Genomic DNA, 21,257 nt, shown 5'->3' with positions numbered 1-21,257 from the left:
TCGGCGTGACGAGGGAACGTTGTAAACACAACGCCCACCGTTCGTTTATCACATGAAAACTATCATTCAAAAAGCACCTGCACAAGATTATCTCACCTAACGTGAGACCAGGCCGCTGCAGTTTGCTTCCATATTTACGTACCTTTCTGTACCAACACCCATTCGGTGCCGGTTCGTATCCAATTTTTTAATTGTTAGCATCATAAACCTACTTCGACATCTCGGGTTTCCCAAAAGCGACTAAGATAAAGGGTCTGTGCACAAGAAGTACCCAGAATTTCTCACGTCTCACAAGCTCAAATCATTTTTTTCAGTATTTCAATTAATTATGTAATTCTTTCCAAGTCCCATGGTTCACGTCTAACAGACAAAAACATCACTTCTGACGCGGGGACACCAGATATGAACTTCACACAGTGTATCCATGTGAGGAATCGAACCCGGGTCTCCGGTGTAACCAGCGAACGCTGTAACCCCTTGACTACTCCACCGTTCCTATTTACAGTCAGTGTCAGTTAGTGAAAGGAGGGTGTATGTTGAATGGTAATGAATGCTGGACGGACGACGAGCAAACAGCCACTAGGTTAGTTTCAGTGGCAAGGTTAACTAAACACTTAAAACTAAAATACAAATAAAACCATATTGATTTAATCAACATGAGCATATACCATAGAGCGACATCGTCATAAAACCATAATGATGAGGAAGAAAGTCTTTCTTTTCTCATAAACTTATTAGAATAGTTGAATATATTACATCAAAATAGTATCATTAGTTTTGGACACTTACCCCGTAACATGCCTGGATATATGGAAAGCAACATAGAATTCTTACATGGGATGTGTACATGATTACGTAAACTCCCTTTCATTAAACTCGGTATATTACATATGAAGGATAAACAACCATATACCATTATTCCATATTACCTGTTTAGTAGAGTTTGAATGTTAGTGTGCAGTGGCATTGGGACTAAAATGGTAGCGATACACCGAGAGGTGGAATCTATGGAATACTGTAAGCTACATTCTCGCGATCTCGCATTCTTGCGTTCTCGACCTTTGGAAGCAAGCCTATAAAGCCAAAAGTGCGAGAATGTGAGATCGCGAGAACGCGAGATTCTCGCACTTTTGGCTTTTTAGGCTTGCTTCCAAAGGTCGAGAACGCGAGAATGCGAGATCGCGAGAATGTCCCTTACAGTATTCCATAGGAATCAGATTTCTCGATTTCTCGAATAGTACATCATTACTGGAGTACAGGTGTTTCATTAAGGAAAACCTGTTTCTCATTCGTAACGTGGACAGACAAACCATGTCCTGTACAATCTATGACGATCATGGTTACTTGTGTCTCAGTCTATCCTGGTAGGTAGAAATAACAGTAAATACAAGAAACGACTTTACCAACCCCTCACAAACATTTGCTCTTCTACCAATACCTCAGTACCAGAAATTCCAACACTATCGTTTCTTAGATAATGGCGGCACAGCACCCCCAATCACAATAATGTCCCTATCCACAATATGAGGCGTCCCCATCACAAGCCGCCGCTATCAGAAAGCGTCCCGGTTAGGTGTCCCGTCAGGTATGCCCATCAAGAGGCGTCCGTGTACAACAAGCTGGCTTTCCCTTTCTTTCTCTCATCAGAGAAGGCGTGCAGCTGGCGAGTAACTGGGTCGCGATATATCGCCTGCAGCACCGCCATGTACGTTGTTCGTGGTTGCAGCCCATGGCCGTATTTGTTGTGGAGTATGTCCAGGATACCCTTGGGAAGAGAAGATAATTAGCAACACTAGGTGACTGAACCACTACGAACCACCACTCTTCCACCCTAAAGACAAAGTTTGGTTTTTTAGAAAAAAATGGTGAAATTGGAAATGTAAACGTTTAAGCTATAAAATTTCACACATACCTCTCTGTGTCAAAGATTATTGGGATTGAAGGCATGTAGTTACGTATTTACCTCTGTAACAGTGGTGCATCAGCAGAGCAAAATTCACTCACACCAAGTTCTTAACTACTGTGAATGTCATTTTAGAAGTTGGGATGTACAACATTGACAAAGTTTATGGATAACCTCCTGTATTTCGTGGGTACGACGTTCAGATTTGGATTCTTGTACAGTTGTCGACAACAGCACGATAATCTGTATCGAAATGTACGAAAAGACTGGGTCGCAAATAAATGTCAGACTGAGTACATATAGTACATATAGTACATATAGTACATATAGCACATATAGTACATATAGTACATATAGTACATATAGCACATATAGTACATATAGTACATATAACACATATAGTACATATAGTACATATAGCACATATAGTACATATAGCACATATAGTATATATAGTACATATAACACATATAGCACATATAGTACATATAGTACATATAACACATATAGTACATATAGCACATATAGTACATATAACACATATAGTACATATAGCACATATAGTACATATAACACATATAGTACATATAGCATATATAGTACATATAGTACATATAGTACATATAGCACATATAGTACATATAACACATATAGCACATATAGTACATATAGTACATATAACACATATAGTACATATAGCACATATAGTATGTAGTATCTCGACAATGTTACAAATTGCATGACAGGTAGTGAATGCATTCCAGCAACTGCTAACAAACAGTCAACCATGGAATATGTCACCACTCGCGCTGTAGCATTACTAACTGCCCCGAACAGTCAGCGTTGAACTAATTCTTCTACCCAAAAACATCAGACAAATGCTCAGTTTGGGGAAGCAGTCAGAGCTTTTGCTGGCCATGCAAGGACTATGAGTGAGTGCGTTTTACATCGGTTTCAGCACTATTCCAACAATATCACGTCGGAGAAACCAGAAATCGGTTTCACACATTGTGCCCATTCGGGAATCGAACCCGGGTCCTCGGTGTGACGAGCCGACGCTTTCACCACTCAGCTACCTCACAGCCCCCGAAATATACACATATTGAACTGCAGTCACCATGAGCGAGTTAGGCCTTTAAGCCGATGTTGAGTTGGACTAACCTGGTTGAATCCCGGCTCCCACTTGACTTTATCCGGGAACAGCTGATGATGGAATCGTTTATGCCTCACTGCGTCCTCCACAGACTGCTTCAACCAGAGGATCCTGGTGGCAACCTGGGAACAAGCCACCGTGACCCTTACACTCACACAAGTAAAACGGTGACTAAATACAAGTCAAAACCAGCACACACGCTGTATAGTTTGAACATTGTGGAGTGCAGTGTTAAAGAGTAGACAAACAACTTACAGACATTGTCTGACAATGTGAAGGTGACGCAAGGGCATATTAGGTACCCGCGTGAAGGACAAACTGTCTTGTTGCCACGTGAAAGGCATTAATTGTGTTTTCTGTTTCCCGACATACCTGAGCATTGACTGTGGAGATCCTGGCCCCTCCGGAAGATCCAATAATAAGTCTTGGATCTCCTGCTCCGTCCACAAATATCGCTGGCGCCATTGACGACAGTGGTTGTTTCCCCGGTTCGATGTAGTTGGGGGGAACTGCCTGAACAAGACCAAACATTTAAATCTGCAGGAAACACTATGGTTCCTAAATCACCGCGCATGCTCAATTATGATGTGATCGTTATTCTCAGACCCGATCATTTATACACGCAAGAAGACTTGTGAAAATACGGGTTAGAATTGTTCATCAGTAACCCGAGCTTGCCGTCTGAGACGACCAACGTGGTCAGTTTCGCTGACTTGGTTGACACATTTGTGCTAGTCAGCCGTGTTAGCTATGCCTGGAAGTTACTAGCCCACATTGTTATCAGGCCGTGATATGGTGTGACTTAAAAATGTAATTTAACTAAACACGTTGAGGAGAGAGTGATACATTTACAAAATGACCCCGTGAAAATTAACTTGACAATCGGGCCGATGACTGTGGAGATTTACTGTAACGACTAGAATTTTACTAGCCACGAGGTAGCCGGCTAGCCAGTCGTTATTTCTCACAAAGTACACACCATACGCCTTTATATGGTGTTAATAGGGACGGTTTGAAGGTTAAGGATCTTCTCACCTTCAAATCGTCGAGGTAAGAAACGTTGGGAATGGAGAAGTCCGCCATCTCGTTGTTGAGGATGATTCCAGTAGAAGGTGACAAGAGCAGGGAACCGAAGCTACAACAGCAGGGGCGGATATACCTTTTTGAGAAAGCGGGTTGCACACTATTGAGGAAATGGGGGTGCACTTCATTTTCACCCGAGTTTCAGGAATTAGATAAGCGGTAATGTCGAGATCTTCAGGCAGTGAGGAATCAAACTGGAGCAAAATCTCACGTTGATAAGAGTGAGAGATGTGTGTACACTGTACAAAGAGTATCGTAAAACAAAAACAGATTCCTGAAAGGCATCCAGTGCTGCATCGATTGTTTCATGAAGGTTCGACAAGTTTACAGTCTGTTTGCGGTGAAATGTGCCGATGAATTTCACTTTAAACCAAACAGTAAATCAAATAAAGTGAAATTAGGACTGCAAAACTATATAATTTTTCCTTGCCAACTGATCATGACCGTTGAAATCTCAGTATTTTATTCAGCTTAGGATAAAAGTTGTGTAACAAACGATCAGGATAAAAGTTGTGTAACAAACGATCAGGATAAAAGTTGTGTAACAAACGATCAGCTAAACTTCACTTCTCTTACCGCTGCCCTGCGGTATAGTGGAACTTTCGAAGAAGAAGAATTAAATATTTTGAAACGCTTGTAACGTCACCTAGTTGCATGCTGCCAGTGTATGTTTATACTGCGGTCCAGCATCTCGTACAGCAAGTGGACTTACTAGTAGTTGATGGTACTGCATACTGCCACGGCGTCGCCGTTAGGGGCCAGGACGTTTATCTGTGCTGTACCATGCTCGTCCCATGGTTGGCCGGTGATGTCGGTGTAGTAGCTTGTGTTGTGGGTGCGTCTCAGGTCGATCTTCTGGCGCAGGGATGCTGCATAGGCAGGGGACGTCATCTTCTTAATGAGCTGTAGGAGGCAGGGTGAGTGAGTTTGGGTTAAAGCCGCCCGTTAAAGTATTTCAGTCTCGTTTCTTTGTGTCAGCTTCAATGTGGAATATGTATCTTAAGTGATGCAGGTGCCTTAAGTGATACAGGTGTCCTAACTGATGCGGTGTCCTGAGTGATGCAGGTGTCCTAAGTGATGCAGGTACCCTAAGTGGCGCAGGTGCCCTAAGTGATGAAGGTGTGTTAAGTGATGCAGATGTCCCAAAGAGATGCAGGTGTCCCAAATGATGCAGGTGCTCTAGGTGATGCAGACGGTTATGTAGCCTAGTGGTTAGAGCGGCGTTCGCTCGTCACACATGGGTACAATGTCCATTTCTGGTATCATCCGTGATATTGCTGGAATATTTAAACTCACTGACTCAGTTATTAGGTTTCGACCTTGGTGAAACCTACGAACACGGCATTTACTGACAAACATAGGGACAACCAGAGTGAACCTGAAGTTGAACAACCGGTCATGTGTCTGGGTTTCTTTGGCAATTCTTGCGGACATAAAGTTTAATTTCATATATTAATATTATTTGTGTTTTATCCGTTCATCACATCATAGAAAACGTTTATATCAAGCAACGTTTATAACAAAACGAGCACCTTTTGAATCACTAGACACCATTGTCAATAAAATGTTATAATTACTTAGAAAATCCTAAAAAAACATTATATTTGTGGACATACGTTCAATAAATTTAAAAGTTTCTTAAAGTAATATAACCATTTGTACTAATATGATTTAATGGAATCGCTGTTCATTAACCAGTTTTTTTATATTGTAATATATCTCCAGGACTGAATAGTACACATCATTGAAACCACGCACATTTTGCAATGGTACCTGCGTCGATTCATCTATTAACGTTTGTGTAAAGGTTAAAATATTGTGTACTACATTAAATATGTAAATATATGTATCTCTGGCATCCGGAACTTAAGCTAACAGATATTTCAGTGCCAGGTAATAACAGATTCTCAGACAGACAACCCAATGGCTGACAACACGAGCACCATTATCAACAAAGATGTAAATATATACATGTGTCTACAAAACAGGAACTTGCAATGCAGTTATACCATTTGCTAACTCGCCATAAGTAAGAACAAGCTGTAATACATTTTCGACCATTATTCTATACTATAGCATTACAACTTTATTTAAACTAATTAAATCATCCACAGTTATGGCCGTGAATGTACGTGTCTCACATCGTGTATCTGTACGAAGTGGGGATCCCCTAGTTTCAGTCTATCTGCATAAACAAACTTGAAAGTCTCTATTATCTTGTGGTACGTGGCCGCCTCAGCTTCCGGGGTCTCAATATCAGCTGGGGTGAGGTTAAAACCTGGAATTGAAACAAACAGCGAAAGAGGAATAAAGATGGTAAGTCCATCGTCCACTGGAAAGTTGACCATGCGCCGTAAAATCGTTACAAAGAAATGTGTCATGTTAATCAGTCTTGCACCGTATACCATTATATCTTACGCGCTGTATTACTTGTAAAAAGTATGCATTAAAGGTGTTCCATCTGTTGAAGATGACTTTCACTTCCTTCTGTTATGTCCTTGCAATAAGACATGTCGAGAACCTTTTGTAGCACACTGTTATAATAATAATCCATTCCATGACACATTTGTGTGTGATTATTGTCAACAACATATTCTGTTCGTATGAAGAAGATGTCATTGTGCCTCAAGAGAAACCTTTCATGTTAAGCAGTCTTGCATTGTATACATGAATACATCTTGCTCACTGTATGATGGTCTTTCGTACCTTAACACAATGGGCCTCAAATGCTAAATGCAAATTGTCACTTGTCACTATACATCGCGGTTTCACTAAACATCTATAACTTGTAAGATTGGTTACATTTGCATGGAGTAATTGCGTATTGCGGCAACAACAGACACATTTGGAATTTCAAAGGACAACCAAAACACTCTGCAAACACAAAAAACCAAAACGCTGCAAACACTCCTCAGTCTAGTTAGATACATGTATAGGCATCATAGAGCTAACCACCCATGGGGATGAAACCCCCTAGGTCAGTGTAACATCAGTACAGGCTTCGCTACCTTCTTGTGTCTCCGGGATGAGATCATACAGACCAGTTTAATATCAGAGTAGACTATGAGAGATCGGACAGGTCTGTTCCATACCAGTATAAACTATGCTACCTTCTAGAATTTTTAGGATGAGATCACATACAGACCAGTTTAATGGCAGTGAAGGCTACGCTACCTTCTAGTATCTCCAGGATGAGATCATACATACAGACCAGTTTAATATCAGTGTAGGCTACGCTACCTTCCAGTATCTCCAGGATAAGCCCCATCACTGGCCCCCCGCTAGGTGCTCCTGGGACATACATGGTCAAGTCGCCATACTTGTACTCCAGGGGGTGCTCATGTCTGGTCAAGTTCCCTTCAAAGTCGGCTTTGGTCAAAAGTCCACCTGGAAATAGGACGTTATGTGACACTAGAGAAGGTTAGTAGAAAGACAGTCTAAGTAAACTTAACCTCAGTACTCTTCGTTACACTCTACTGCTGAGTCTAACAAAACCTTATGGGAGGTCGCGTCAGGTAACCTTTGAGACTGACCAATCAGAACACAGCTTACCAAATCGCAAAAGTGGACATTCGCACATACCTTTTGAACATTTTATCTCGAAAGGATTTGTACCACAACAAATCCGAATGCTACTTAGCGTACGCTCGCTTCAGGATGATGCACACCCTGCACGCTACAACCATGACAACGACGAGTAAATAGTCGCTGAAAATAGTCTTTTGGGCAATATTCAAGGATGTCATCTCGGAAATATTAGCTAACCATGTCAACAGAAACCCAAAAGCTTATACACTGCAGGTCAAATAACTGTCTTATACGCGGATTTTTGTTTGTGGAGAGATCTGTGTCAGTGACCTGAATATTGTGTAAGTCCGTGTAAGTAAGTAGTAGCCGTTGTCTGATTGGTTAAATCTATCTGACCGTCTCGCTATTGATTGGACTGTCATAGGCCGCTCAAAGGTTACCCGACGCGACCTTCTACTAGGGTTTGTTAGACTCAGTGGAGGAGTGTAACGAATAAGTTTACTTAGACTGGTAGAGAGAGACCGTAATGCTGAAATAGTTCCGATTATTACCATTATAAACGTTGCAGTTCTGCCGTATTCAACAAAGTGAAAAAGGATGTACCAAACTGTTTGATTTCCTGCAGCAAGCGTTCGGCAACCTCCCCCTTGTACAGATAGTCGGGACCGTGCCTGGCAATACCGCTCAACGTTTTAGCAAGGGCGGGTAACTTCACTTCATCACCTTCCAGTTTGAGGCCACCGTGCTCATTACAATAGGACTTGCTGGAAAAGTGAAGAAATTATATTTTCAATAGGACAAACTGGAAAAAAGTATGGTTTAGCACCGCTTACAGCAACATTACAACAATATCACGGCGGGGAACACCGGCAATGAGCTTCACATGTTCTACCCATGTGGGAAATCGAACCTTGGTCTTTGGCGCGACGAGCGAAAGCATTGACCATTAGGCTATCAAGCACCTCTTGTATTGATCAAGAAGGACCTTCGTTGAAGGATTCACTCTTGACGTATACAATAACGACATGAACTACTGCTCAGTGATTGGTCAGTCATAGCTTTCCAATAAAATCACATTAGCACAAAATCTTTCATCTGGCAGATCCTGACATGTAAAGTATACAACATTTTTGACACTTTAAGCAACTCTCCAAATCAAAATTTGTCAAACATATATTCTGTTGGTCAATAGTATTGCGCGGTATGATGGAGGGGCGGCCATGTAGCCAATATGGTTAAAGCCAGCGTTCGCTCATATGGGTTCAATGCGTGAAGCCCATTTCTGGTGTCCCCAGACGTGATATTGCTGAAAAAATGCTAACACCGGCGTAAAACTAAACTCACTCAGTTTGATGGATACACCCGCACGCACGAAAGCGCGCCCGCACGCACACACACACACACACACACACACACACACACACACACACACACACACACACACACACACACACACACACACACACACACGGATCCTCCTATGTATATGAAACACTTTCGCTTTGCTATACACGAAGTACTGTATACATACTGTGTTTACACAGAGTTAAATGAATGGTCAAATCAAATATTTACGGCCTACCAGAGTTGAGGGAACTCCGCCTTTAAAGTCACGTTAAATCTCTTGGTCATCAGCTGTAGTGCCCTCGCAGATGAGTTGGACAGGGGGTGGCCGTCCCTCGCCATCTTGATAGCAGGTTCAAACAGCGTGGCCCAGGGTAGCTTGCCATACTTTTGATGCGCATCCCAATACGCCATGACTTCCGCTGGGACTGCTATTGATAAGGGACCTGCAAATGCACGCGAAGTTTTACATACTGAACGGCATATTCGTATAATGCAATGCTGAGTTACCTCCCTTACCCCACGCTGATCCCATGTTCGAATTTTATAATACCCTTGAACGATTTTGGTTTTGTGAACTCTGTATAATTGCCCGTCGGTATACACAGTGGAAGATGTGTCTTCAGTCCTTCAACTAGCTTACTTGCCATGCTGCAACTGTTCGATACGGAGTTATGTATAAGATACGTCCTGGACGCAATCTGTCCTTGAGGATAGTAACGACTACCCAACATTAGGTAGCCTGGCGGGCGTTTGGCAAACATGGACGTTACTACCCATGGTTGTTGTTTTTTTTTTGTTTTGGTTTGGTTCTTTTTTATATTTTTTATTTGTGTGCGAAGTTTTTTGGGTTTGTTTTACATTTTTTGTGTGCTTTTTTTCTTTTGGGGGGTGGGAGTGGGAGTGTTTAGTACTTTTCGGATAGGTCTATTTAAAACGAAACGAAAGACGGGATCGTAGATCCAAAGCTTCTTCGTACATGAAGGATAACACATTGCACTGTCTGAGTAGTCTCCCTTCTGTGCTCATGGACATTATGTCCAACTCAAGTACTGACCTTGCCGGAACGACTTGTTGATGAACTTATCTAGAGAGGCTGCCATGGGAGCGAACTCTCGACCGTTGATGAATTCCGCTTTTCGAGGCGATTTTTGATAAATCATGATGAAGCACCCTGAAATGAAAGGTGAAAGAAATATGCTGACTAAGGCATTCGTTATCTTGTCTAAGAGCAGATTTCCAGGTCATTCTAACTCATTTTTAGAAACAAGCATAAAATTTTGCTTCACTGTTCCGAATAGGTTTATTCTTGAAATATATACACCGCGTACGTCTTTCCATGCCTACGCTTCCTTCGCTGCCCCCTGTGCCTACATCCCACATCGCACCTCCCCACAATCTGCATCTCGTTGCCTACTATGCCTACATCCCACATCGCACCTCCCCACAACCTGCATCTCGTTGCCTACTATGCCTACATCTCACATCGCATCTCACCACAACCTGCATCTCGTTGCCTACTATGCCTACATCCCACATCGCACCTCCCCACAACCTGCATCTCGCTGCCCACTATGCCTACATCCCTCATCGCACCTCCCCACAACCTGCATCTCGTTGCCTACTATGCCTACATCCCACATCGCACCTCCCCACAACCTGCATCTCGTTGCCTACTATGCCTACATCCCACATCGCACCTCCCCACAACCTGCATCTCGTTGCCTACTATGCCTACATCCCACATCGCAACTCCCCATAATCTGCATCTCGTTGCCTACTATGCCCGCTTTCCGAATTGCACCTCCGTCGATGCCAGCACAGGGTATCAGGCATGCTCCAATGCCTACAAAACTTTACGGAGAACAGTACACCACGTGTCTTACCTCCCCTTATGCATACAAAGTTATCATACTATTTGAGGCCTTTAGAACATCACGTGTCCTGCCTCCTCCTGCGCCTACTAATCTTTACTACTATTAAAGGCTTATAATACATCTGTATTACGCCTACTATCATATGTTGTGTACAGCCTACAGTACATCCCGTGTCTCACCTCCTGTTTTGCGTACCATCATAATTATGTTGTGTACAGCCTACGGTACATCCCCTGCCTTACCTCACATTGTGCCTACTATCATATGTTGTGTACAGCGTACAGTACATCCCGTGCCTCACCTCCCCCTATGCCCATACTGTGGGGCTGGCGGACTCCATCACACAACAGCGAAGCAATGGCGGCATCTACAGCTGATCCACCTTCTTTCAGAATATCCCTGAAGTGGCAGGCGTAGATTTGGTTTAGAAATAGTCCTCAGAACATTCATTAGTCAACGCGTAATAATGTCAGGCTGAATATGACTCCCTCATGCAATTAATTTTATCAAAAATCCAAAGTTTGATTGACCCTAGGCTGACTTCATGTTATTTTCTTCAGGAATACTTTCATTCAAGGGTCGTTCTCAAGCCCTAAGCCAGTGGAGTGGGTGAGTGAATTGTGTTTGGGTTTAGCAATATTCCAGCCATATCACGGTGGCTGCACCAGAAATGGGCTTCACGCACAGTGGGGAATCGTGACGGCGGACGAGCTTAACCACAAGGCTACCCCGCCGCCCCTAAGCTAGTGAGCAATCATGTTTAGAATTCAAGACAGTAAAGACAACGATTCAGAATGTCAAGTAGCATTAAAATATATATAATATTCATGTTTCAATGAGCTAACATAATCAACATTCACCTGACGATGTCTGGCGAAGTCTCACGAAGAATGACGAAGACTCGTGCCTACCTGCCTACCCGGGAACATGCAGGGTGATCTGCTGCGACTGCTCCGATTGCTAACCGCTGGCCTTGACCCGACTTCAGACCAAAGCCCAAACTGAGGCCAAGGGCAAGGACGAAGACTAGCAGAACTACCGCCATGATGATAATACTGTTCCTCCCGCCACATCGACAGGCTGTCTTTGTGGGACTTGTCATGGTATTTGAAGCATTGCCGTCTTTCATCAAACTGACAAAAGCAACATAAAATAATCAATTAACATATGGATACGTGTTACGGAAAAATATTTCTTCCGCTCTCTTCCTGGCTGAGGCTTTGTTAGGCATGTGAAATACACGAACAAAATACGGTTGGCATAATCCATGCAACCAGTTTGTTGGTGCTCACTACGCTGATTTTCTATTCACTTTCCAAGTTCATCATTTCCAGGAACTGCTTGGATCGTTTTTTCAGGACTGACCAAACTTCCAATACTCTTTGTTCAAGTTGTCACTTACAAGATTATCTAATCTAATCTACTCGATTATTTACAGACCGCAGCCATAAAGCTGGAAATATGCTGAGTGCGGTGTTAATACTTCTTTTGGTTTCATAGAGTTATACAAACAAAAAACACTGTGAAGATCCGTTTCTGAGCACAGTGTTGTTTGAGTTATAATAGTAACAACATAACGACGTTTAATGTTGTTACGTCAGAATCGCCTACCTCTCTCGAACTGTTGGGAAATGATCCTGGGCCTTCAGCGTCACGAGCGAACGATTCAACTTCGAGGCTATCCACCGCCCCACATATACTATGAACATTTTACATTGCCAGATTGTGTGAAGACAAGACCAGTACAAACGTGATTACGATTTCATGAAATTCCATTTCAGGTGGCATGACGATGAGTGATACAGGAAAAGGTAATTAGGTTTTTATTCACATCACAATTTCCCCGTGATGAACATTTACTCTCTTTTATGAGAAGTACAGTTACCTCTCACCTCTGGTTTATTTGTTGATGAAGTGACATATTAGGATTGGTTCAGACATGTGCCTCCGAGAACCTGCGATTGTATGATTGTCCCACAGTCCCTGAACCACATCATTTATTCTACTGCCTAGCCCCCCATTCAATTCTACATGTTTTACCGAAAAATGCTCATAGTAATACAATAAAATACAATGAAAAGGAACCCTGAGACACTCTTCATTTTCAGAAGCTCTGGAAATCTTGCCACATAATCTAGACTTGCGTGGGCTTTCTTGGATATGTTTGTTTCATGGTCTCTACGACAGACTGCAGGGAATATAAGATACAGATAAACTGTTCAGTGGACGTGAAAATATCAGTATCAGATAGTCAAAACAGAACATTTTCACACAATAACCCTAGACCAGGAACCGAAAGAAATCATCTTTGTGTTTTAGTTACAATTATATCATTAACCACTGCCACAGTGACGCTGCATTTTTAACCTGATGGAATAACTTTTCATTTCAGAGAATAGTTGGTAGTCTTACTCTCAAATCACATAATAGAAACCTTTGAACTTGGAGACACGTTCAAATTCTTAGATAAGTTTACTGGCCTTTCAGATAGATCTGGCACCTTGGCCATCATCCTTTCAAGTAACATTGTGGGTAGTCTGCCTCACGGTCCCTGAATCATACGAGGGGTATTAAAACGTTCTACTTATCACCAAGACGTTTTCAGGGTAGTAACTTTATTTGGATTTCTTGTCCATGAGACGTCCCTACAGAGTCACCATCCATAGTGACACAATTCTTGCAGCATTTCTTGACCTTCTGCAGACCGCTTAAATAGACCCCCTATTTGAAAGGGAAACCACTAACGCTCCGCCTCTTCAATGACCTCACTGGTATCATCAAAATGGAGTCCATATTTTGGCTCATCTGTCAGGGACATATGATCGGTTTGAAAATATATATTTCTTTTCCATCTCAAAGAGTATCATAAGACGAGCTGTCTTCACCAAAAACAGATGCATCTCCTCTTGTTTCCCTCGGGCAGTTCAACCTTTCAATTGCGTAAACAAATGCTACCACTATGCCTCAAACATCTGCAAGCATGGGGGTACTCGTGTTTAGGCTCCAACTACAAGAAGACTGAATAAAGTGAAGTTTACATCACTGACCGGTAACTAGGAAGTGGCCCATGTCTGTGAATTATCAAATCTTTACAATGTAACGAGTATTCGTGAGTTTTAACCAACTTGGAACTTTTTCCCGCCCTCTCCGACGGGATTCCTCTTTAATACAGTTCATAAAGTTACTTCCTCGTTATGCCGCGAGAATGGGAGACGCCTCGAAAAGTCAGCGGCAGGCGACCATGTTATTCATCGGGCTCAAGAGCGATTATACACCTGATGGATCAAGCAGTTGATAGATGCAGATGCTGGGGGGGGGGGGGGGGGGATCTCTTCATTTAAAAACAAGAATAATTACGAAAAGAACTGTTTGTATTTTTTTTGAACCGATAAGTACCGCGAGAATAGGAAACGCTAGTTTACATTAACTAGATACGGATGACTGATTTTACCTCATCATGGCGAGAATTAGAATTTGTTAATATCCGGTCGTATTATTTTCCGTATAGCCTATCCCTCTCTGCAATGTTAAAATACTAAAGCCCTAAATGAAGCTAGTCTGAATCTCTGGTCTCCCTTGGGCTCTTTCTTCCATTTTAGAAAGGTGTGTTTGTTACAATTAAAATTAATCATATATATGTATGTGTATATTCTGAGACTAAATGTTAGTCTACATTGTGGATAGCAGGTGTCCAAACACGTAGGGGCTTGTCTGAGCCACATGGAGTGATGACAGCAGCACTCTGGTGAGACTCCGTGGAAATGGGGCAGGGCTTAACAGGAAGGCCAGTAAATATGCCTGTCGCTTAAACCGTTATCAGATGGTTGCATGATGAGAGTTGATGTTGACAGCAGCACGTGCAGCCCCAATGCAGATGTTTCTAGTCTATCAATCTCCCATCTCACTAGGACCCCGTTATTTGTTACTATCAGAATGATATATATTCAGAGACTAAGCGTTAGTGGATTGTGGATACAAATCCGAGATTTTAATTGCCAGATACAACATTTCAGCAGCCAATTAGCTACATTGAAAAATAACAACATTCTTCTGCAACTTATGATTATTGATAAGGAGCCACATTGCCTCCAGGCTAGACTAATGTTTAGTCTCTAAATATGTATAACAGTTTGATTGCAACAAATAAACCTATTCAAATGAAAAAGGAGGGAGACCAGAAATCCCGAACTTGGGAAATCTAGGCTTGCTTTATTTAGGGCTTTGGCATTGAAGGAAAGGCTAGGCTGCAGGAAAATTTTCGTTTTACAGCGACTTCACAGTGATACAGACCGCCTGTAGTCTGTCGTACAGACCCTGAAGTATATATATCCAAGAAAGCCCACGCAAGTCTAGAAAATGTGGCAAGTCTAGATTTCCTTAGCTTCTGAAAATGAAGACAGTTTCAGGGCTCCATTTCATTATACCATTTTTTTGTCACTATGAACGTTTTTTCAGTAAAATATGTTCATTTCAGAGACTAACTGTTAGTCTAGACCGTCTGCATCTCACCTGGTGTCTGTGGACAACTCCAAGGGAGAGAAATCAGGATAACTTTAGTGCATTCAATTAATACATAATACACTAGACATAATAGGTTAGGGACACTGGTATTTTCATGACTGATATTTTATCAATGTGTTAATGAGTAGATAGATCATTATTCCTAATTTCAAAATTTACATATATCCCTAACTATTTTTGTTTTGCATACATTCTTTCCGTACATGGATTGTTGTTTTGCTTTTTCATTGATGAGAACACGTGTCTTCATTAAACAACTGAAAAATAACCCAAACCATCTGACATTAGAAATATGTTTTGATATATTTACATCGTTATGGTTTATCATAAAAGCATGTTTTTCAATAATGTTATTTTATCAAATTTGTGTCAAAATAATTGTCTGCACTATAGCCCATATGCTCAGGGTCAAGATTCAGCATAGAAGAAATAACAGCATCAGTGTAGAGGTATAAGAGGGGTTTAGTCTATACACTTGTGTAGGCTGGGACCAGTGTGCGAAATATCCAGTGGCCCGCTAGCCCGTGGCTATTAAATATCCAGTCGGACCAGCATATTTCTACAGTCATTGGCCTTGCTGGCAAGTAGTGGAGCCATTTTGTAAATATATCACGCTCTCCGTCTTTTTAAGTTATAACTCACTTTCAAATCACCCAAGAGTATGGTCTGAAGAAATGTAATTATCATATTAGCAGCTTAGTGATGAAACATGAGCCATATCTTCTTCGCGTATAGTTTTTTTTTGTTTTGTTTTTCATTTTTTCCCATGGTTTCTACATTAAACTCGGGCTAGTGAATTATTTTGTGGGCTAGTAACTTTCAGGCGTAGTCAGCCCAACCGGCTAACAAAATTTGATAACTATTTCGCACACTGACGTGTAGGTATCTCAAAGGTACAGGTAGCGTACTCATCCTAGCACCCAAACGTCTGGCACTGAAGACATCCCGCAATTACAGCCGGGATGTAGAAAAAAGACTCTCTATAGCAAAGTTTGGAAAATAATTGGTAACTCCAACCAGGCAGCACCTGCCCCAGCGGGTTGAACATACCATTGGGGGATGGGGAGATCGGGGGTGGGGAAGATAGAGGAATTGGGGGATGGAGAGACAGGGAGAGGGAGAGGCGCGTCATCCATCGCAGACTTGACATCCTGTATCTGATTACAGCAATACAGCATCTTATCGGCAGTGCTTGTGCTTTGTTTTCAAAGAGGCGTTTAATTGCCCCTGAAGGGCAGCTTTGTGACTCCCGGTTCGTCTTTGACAGGCCTTCTGTTCCTCCACGGTGGAACAATTGGCGGTTGTTTAAAGCCAAGACAAACATCGTTTCTTGCCGCAGATACCCAAAGCAGATTTTCCAAACTCACTTTCTCAATGTTGTTAGATCTAGTGGTTACTTCACTATTGCAAACTTGAAAAATGCGTTTTATAGAAATATTAGGATATCATGAAATATTTAACTTTGATGATTCTTCTGTTAGTTTCACTCGATCGTTTTCTTACGTTAACCATATTGCTACCCGTTCATTTTCAAATCCGTCCAAATATGACAACACAATCGCAGATTTAAACAACATACACAAATAAGGAAGTGTTGACAGGTGTGGAAAGGAAAGTTCCCAAAAAGAGACTCTTGTGAACGCTGGGCTGTATGTGGGATGAGGTTACATTAATCCTGCATTCCCCGTTATACCATTAATAACCCTCCTATTCGGTGGTTCTCAAGTCTCACTGGACAGTCCGGACCGCGGGAGTGTATGCACTGCAGGTCAGACATCAGGAAGGTCTTGCAACTGGATGCCTATACTAACGCTTAGTCTCTGAATATATACTCCTCAAAAACAGTAGGGGGTCTTCATTTTTTTTACGATTAAAGATATTTAGAAGATTTATCGGAATCAGTCAATGTCGATATGATATTATTGAATGTTTTGAGAGTGCGTCGCCATTTGCACTTCCTTACAACCATAGTCATTTGGAATGTAGTCGCTTTTGAAAGATGATTGGTGTATGGCATGTAATTTACATGTTTGCTAGTTTAAAACAAACGACTAGAAACAAACAGTAACAAATGTGTGATGCAAGATGAGTGTAAAAAATTAATGTTCTAAGTGATTTCTCGACCTTCGTGAAAAAACGTCAAAATCAAGAATGGGACCCCATGCACTTGCGTGGGGCTACTGTTTTGTGCACATGCATGTCATGCTTTGTGTTTAGGGGTGGTAATAGAGGGAAATGGTGGTACGTTCATAAGACGTCTGTCCTTGAAACGTTTCTTAACGTTTACACTTCCTATCCAAACGGAAATTTCATTATCCCATACATTTTTTGAAGAGTATATATAATTTTGATCGTAACAAATAATCCTATTTAAAGTGGGAAGGGACCCCTGACTGTGAGACAGACTAAGGGTTAGGCAGAAAACAATGCAGTTAAGGGATTGTGAGACAGATCCGTGGGAGCCTGATAGCCTGGCGGTCTGTCTCGAGTATGATAAAAACATGTCGGAAGGTATTCATATTAGTCAAATACCTACTGTGACATAGTGTTTAATCAAACACTGATATACGTACAGAGGATATCATTTATATAATCAGGACACTTGATAATGCGAAACTGTGCAGTCCGGATTAAAATGATTCACTATGACGTTATGTGGAAGCATATAAGAACTTTCATCATTTCTACACAAATAGACAAATATTGGTCAGTGAATAGTCACAGGTTTGTCAAATAAATAAAAATAAAAATTCTGGGCCAATGTTTGCAGCTTCAGCTGAGACTTTGGGCCTGACACATTATATTACAAAACTGGCATCTTACGTGTGAACTTTGTGTATTCTAAGGAGCAATTTACACAGGAAGGCTTGACATCAACTGAAAACATAATACTGCAACGAGGGTCTCGTTTTTTACTTAAGAATGTCATATTTCTATCAAACATTTATTTATTTATTTATTTATTTATTTATTTATTTATTTATTTATTTATTTATTTATTTAAGCGACGTATTTTGAACTGCTAGTTTATTATGATGCTCATTTTATTATAAAATCTACATTCTAGATCTAGACATGCATTACAAAAGGCTTGGGAAACATAACGACATGAACTATTTATATCAACCTGCCTATCATTATCATAGAGTACATGTCAAGTGTCCATACAGTAACAAAACAACCAAAGATTGTCTCACGCTGTGTCCGTTCCACATGCTTGTGTATTTCAGACGAAAGAAACACTTCGACGACAGCAATGCATGATTTCGAAAATGAAAAAAAATTGCAACCAGACAAAACTCATCACTTACCCATCACCCACGCCCTCTTCATCACCTGGTACTGCATCAGTAGGCATAGTAGGTATCACTACGTCAGAAACACTATTAGTATGCAATGTCAATACTTGTCCAACACAACCTCTGACCTTGGTATTCCCCCAAAGGTTAAATGCACTTGATTCCTTGTGGGTGTTGCCGAAATTGTACTGAACTGACAAAGATTCCGTTTTTATCGTCCTGCTGGCTTGTTGAGCTGCGTCCTGAGCGGTTTAAGGTCCCAATACAATTTAAGGTACATATTCTGAACCAGGGCTAGTCTGTTTTCATAGCTTGCCCTTATCGAGTGTATCCACGGAGGAACTGTAGAGATGGTTCGGCTACCTCTGCAACGAGGGGCAGGACGATTGAGGTGCTGATGGATTTAAGCCATGCGTACCTTATCAGAAGGACGGAACCGCTTCAGATATAAATAATATAGTGTCCTTTTCGAAAGTTCGTATAAACAAAGAAAGTGGTTGGCTAGAGAGCTCTTCTCTTTGAAAATATCTTCTGGGTCCATCACAGCGTTCCCTGCTACACACAAACGGTATTTTATAACAGCTACTACTAGTGTTCTATGAATTCATGAATGATTCAGGGAATATAGGGCAATCACTATAATGACAGTTATATGAAAGTGACCCGTGAAGGTCCCGGGGTAGAATAGGTCTTCAGCAAACCATGTTGACTTAAAAGGCGACTTTATTAATTACTTGTCGTATGAGGTGACTAACAGGATCAGGTGGTCAGGTTCCCAATTGCCCAGATCGGTGCTCATGTAGTTGGTCGCTGGATTGTCTGGTCCAGGTTCGATTATTTACAGATTGCCGCCATAAAGCTGGAATAATGCTCAGTGTGGCGTAAAACTAAACTCACTCACTCACTACATCGATGCGTACGTGTTAGTGCCACGGTGTAAAATTCCTTAACGGTAGCTGATTTGAATCATCTTCGTGGATGTAAGTATCTTCTGTCTAAATGATTCATACATCCACAAAGGTGATACTTGCATCAATGTATCCGATGCATAAGAGTTTTAATTCTACCTGGGTACAACTGTCCATGTTGTTTAACGCCGCACTCAGCAACAATCTGCGGGGCTATACGACTGGGGTTATTGGTCACTGAGTTTAACTTTGAGGAGTGTTACATGATCAGATAGTCTTGCTCTCAGGGTGTACTGAATGTAGAACCCATGGATGTATTGTGATTGTATCCTGAAGAGGCAAATCTGAGGACACCAGACTGTCATATATTATTATTTTGTTAGAAATAATCCATTAAGCTATTATTTTTTGTCTTAGAGACGTGTGCAGGTCTAGGGATCAGAGTTAGGCTTGCTGACTCGCATGCTGCAAGTCTCCATATCACATTCAAGTTGGTCGATGCAGCTGGTATTCGTCACTAGATCATCTGGTCCAGATTCGGTTACTTACAGATCACCGCCATGGAACCTGGATGAAAAAAATAACAAAGAGATTCCATGTGTCACAGACTAAATCATTGTAATAAGTTTAAAACAAAACAGCAACAACAAAAAACAAAAGAACAAAACAAAACCCAAACAAACAAACAAACAAAGAAACCTCATTTATTCAAAGGATCTATTTGTTTTGTTTTTTGTTCGTTTGTTTCTTGTTGGTCTTTTGGGGTTATTTTCTTATGTGTCCAAAGTGCACCGAAATTCTATCCGCTTTGTCTATTTAATGTACTCAACAAACATTAGCTTATCCCCTCTTATCATTACCCCCATCCGGTCAGGACCCTTAATACTCAACCCTATCAGGGAGAGAATATATGGTATAGATTATCCCGGACACTATCAATTGATGTCATTTAACACCTCCCTGTGTAGGCGAATCTTACGTATGCACACGTCCATGGGTCAGTGACCATGCACACCGTGGCGTAATGGCCCGGTATATATAACCTGACTGATATGGTCAGCCAGGGAGACCAGTCAGGGACGGGCCCATATCATCGGTAGAGGCGGACGGATTGTGCCGCTAGTTAGGACGTCGGTAGACTAACAGCTAGTCTCTGAAATGAACACATTTTACTGCGAAAACGTTCATAGTGAAAAAAAATAATATAATGAAATGGAGCCCTGAGACTTTCTTCATTTTCAGCCTGAAGCTAAGGAAATCTAGACTTGCCACATTTTCTAGACTTGCGTGGGCTTTCTTGGATATATTTACTTCAGGGTCCGTACGACAGACTAAGGTGTCGGCCAAAGCTGTCGACTCACCATCGACTACGTCGACGATTAAGAATCGCCGACTACTGCCTTTGCGTGTAAGTGACAGAGCGGGTCTCCACGTCGGGAGCATTGGCTACCCTGTGTTCTCTGTCAGATGATTACCATATTATGCGTAGATTTCCACCATCCTGAACTACCATCCGAGAGAAGCCCCGACTAATGCTCTTGGACCAAAGTATCTCTTGTATTGCGTATGGGCAGAGACCGTATACTGATATGGTCTCTGGTATGGGGCTTGAATATGTGTGTGTGTGTGCGTATGTGTGAA

At 41.6% G+C, this 21,257-nt stretch overlaps 1 protein-coding gene across 1 annotated transcript; it reads right to left on the bottom strand.

The window, feature by feature from the left end:
- Window positions 1-632: 632 nt before the first annotated feature.
- On the bottom strand, window positions 633-18,900 carry LOC137296369 (glutathione hydrolase 1 proenzyme-like). The gene is made up of 13 exons (XM_067828153.1): window positions 18,721-18,900; window positions 11,800-12,021; window positions 11,190-11,287; window positions 10,069-10,185; window positions 9,250-9,457; window positions 8,271-8,431; window positions 7,380-7,526; window positions 6,281-6,417; window positions 4,852-5,042; window positions 4,092-4,191; window positions 3,429-3,569; window positions 3,065-3,178; window positions 633-1,765 (listed from the first exon to the last, which is right to left on the bottom strand). The coding sequence occupies exons 1-13, from the start codon at window positions 18,765-18,767 to the stop codon at window positions 1,595-1,597; spliced, it is 1,854 nt and encodes a 617-aa protein (XP_067684254.1). The 5' UTR covers window positions 18,768-18,900; the 3' UTR covers window positions 633-1,594.
- Between the last annotated feature and the right edge of the window lie 2,357 nt (window positions 18,901-21,257).

Source organism: Haliotis asinina, chromosome 9, assembly GCF_037392515.1.
Source record: "Haliotis asinina isolate JCU_RB_2024 chromosome 9, JCU_Hal_asi_v2, whole genome shotgun sequence".
Lineage (NCBI taxonomy): Eukaryota > Metazoa > Mollusca > Gastropoda > Lepetellida > Haliotidae > Haliotis > Haliotis asinina.
Note: the sequence above shows the minus strand (reverse complement) of the source record. Positions and strands in the feature narration are given on the sequence as shown.

Bases quoted from the DNA above. Each gene is read 5' to 3' on its own strand.
- LOC137296369 (XM_067828153.1), bottom strand. From the start codon at position 18,767: ATGCCTACTGATGCAGTACCAGGTGATGAAGAGGGCGTGGGTGATGG. The intron at 8,432-9,249 runs GTAGGCCGTAAA...TCACTTTTCCAG, and splicing joins GCGGAGTTCCCTCAACTCTG to CAAGTCCTATTGTAATGAGC. The intron at 3,570-4,091 runs GTGAGAAGATCC...GGTCTTGTTCAG, and splicing joins CTTACCTCGACGATTTGAAG to GCAGTTCCCCCCAACTACAT.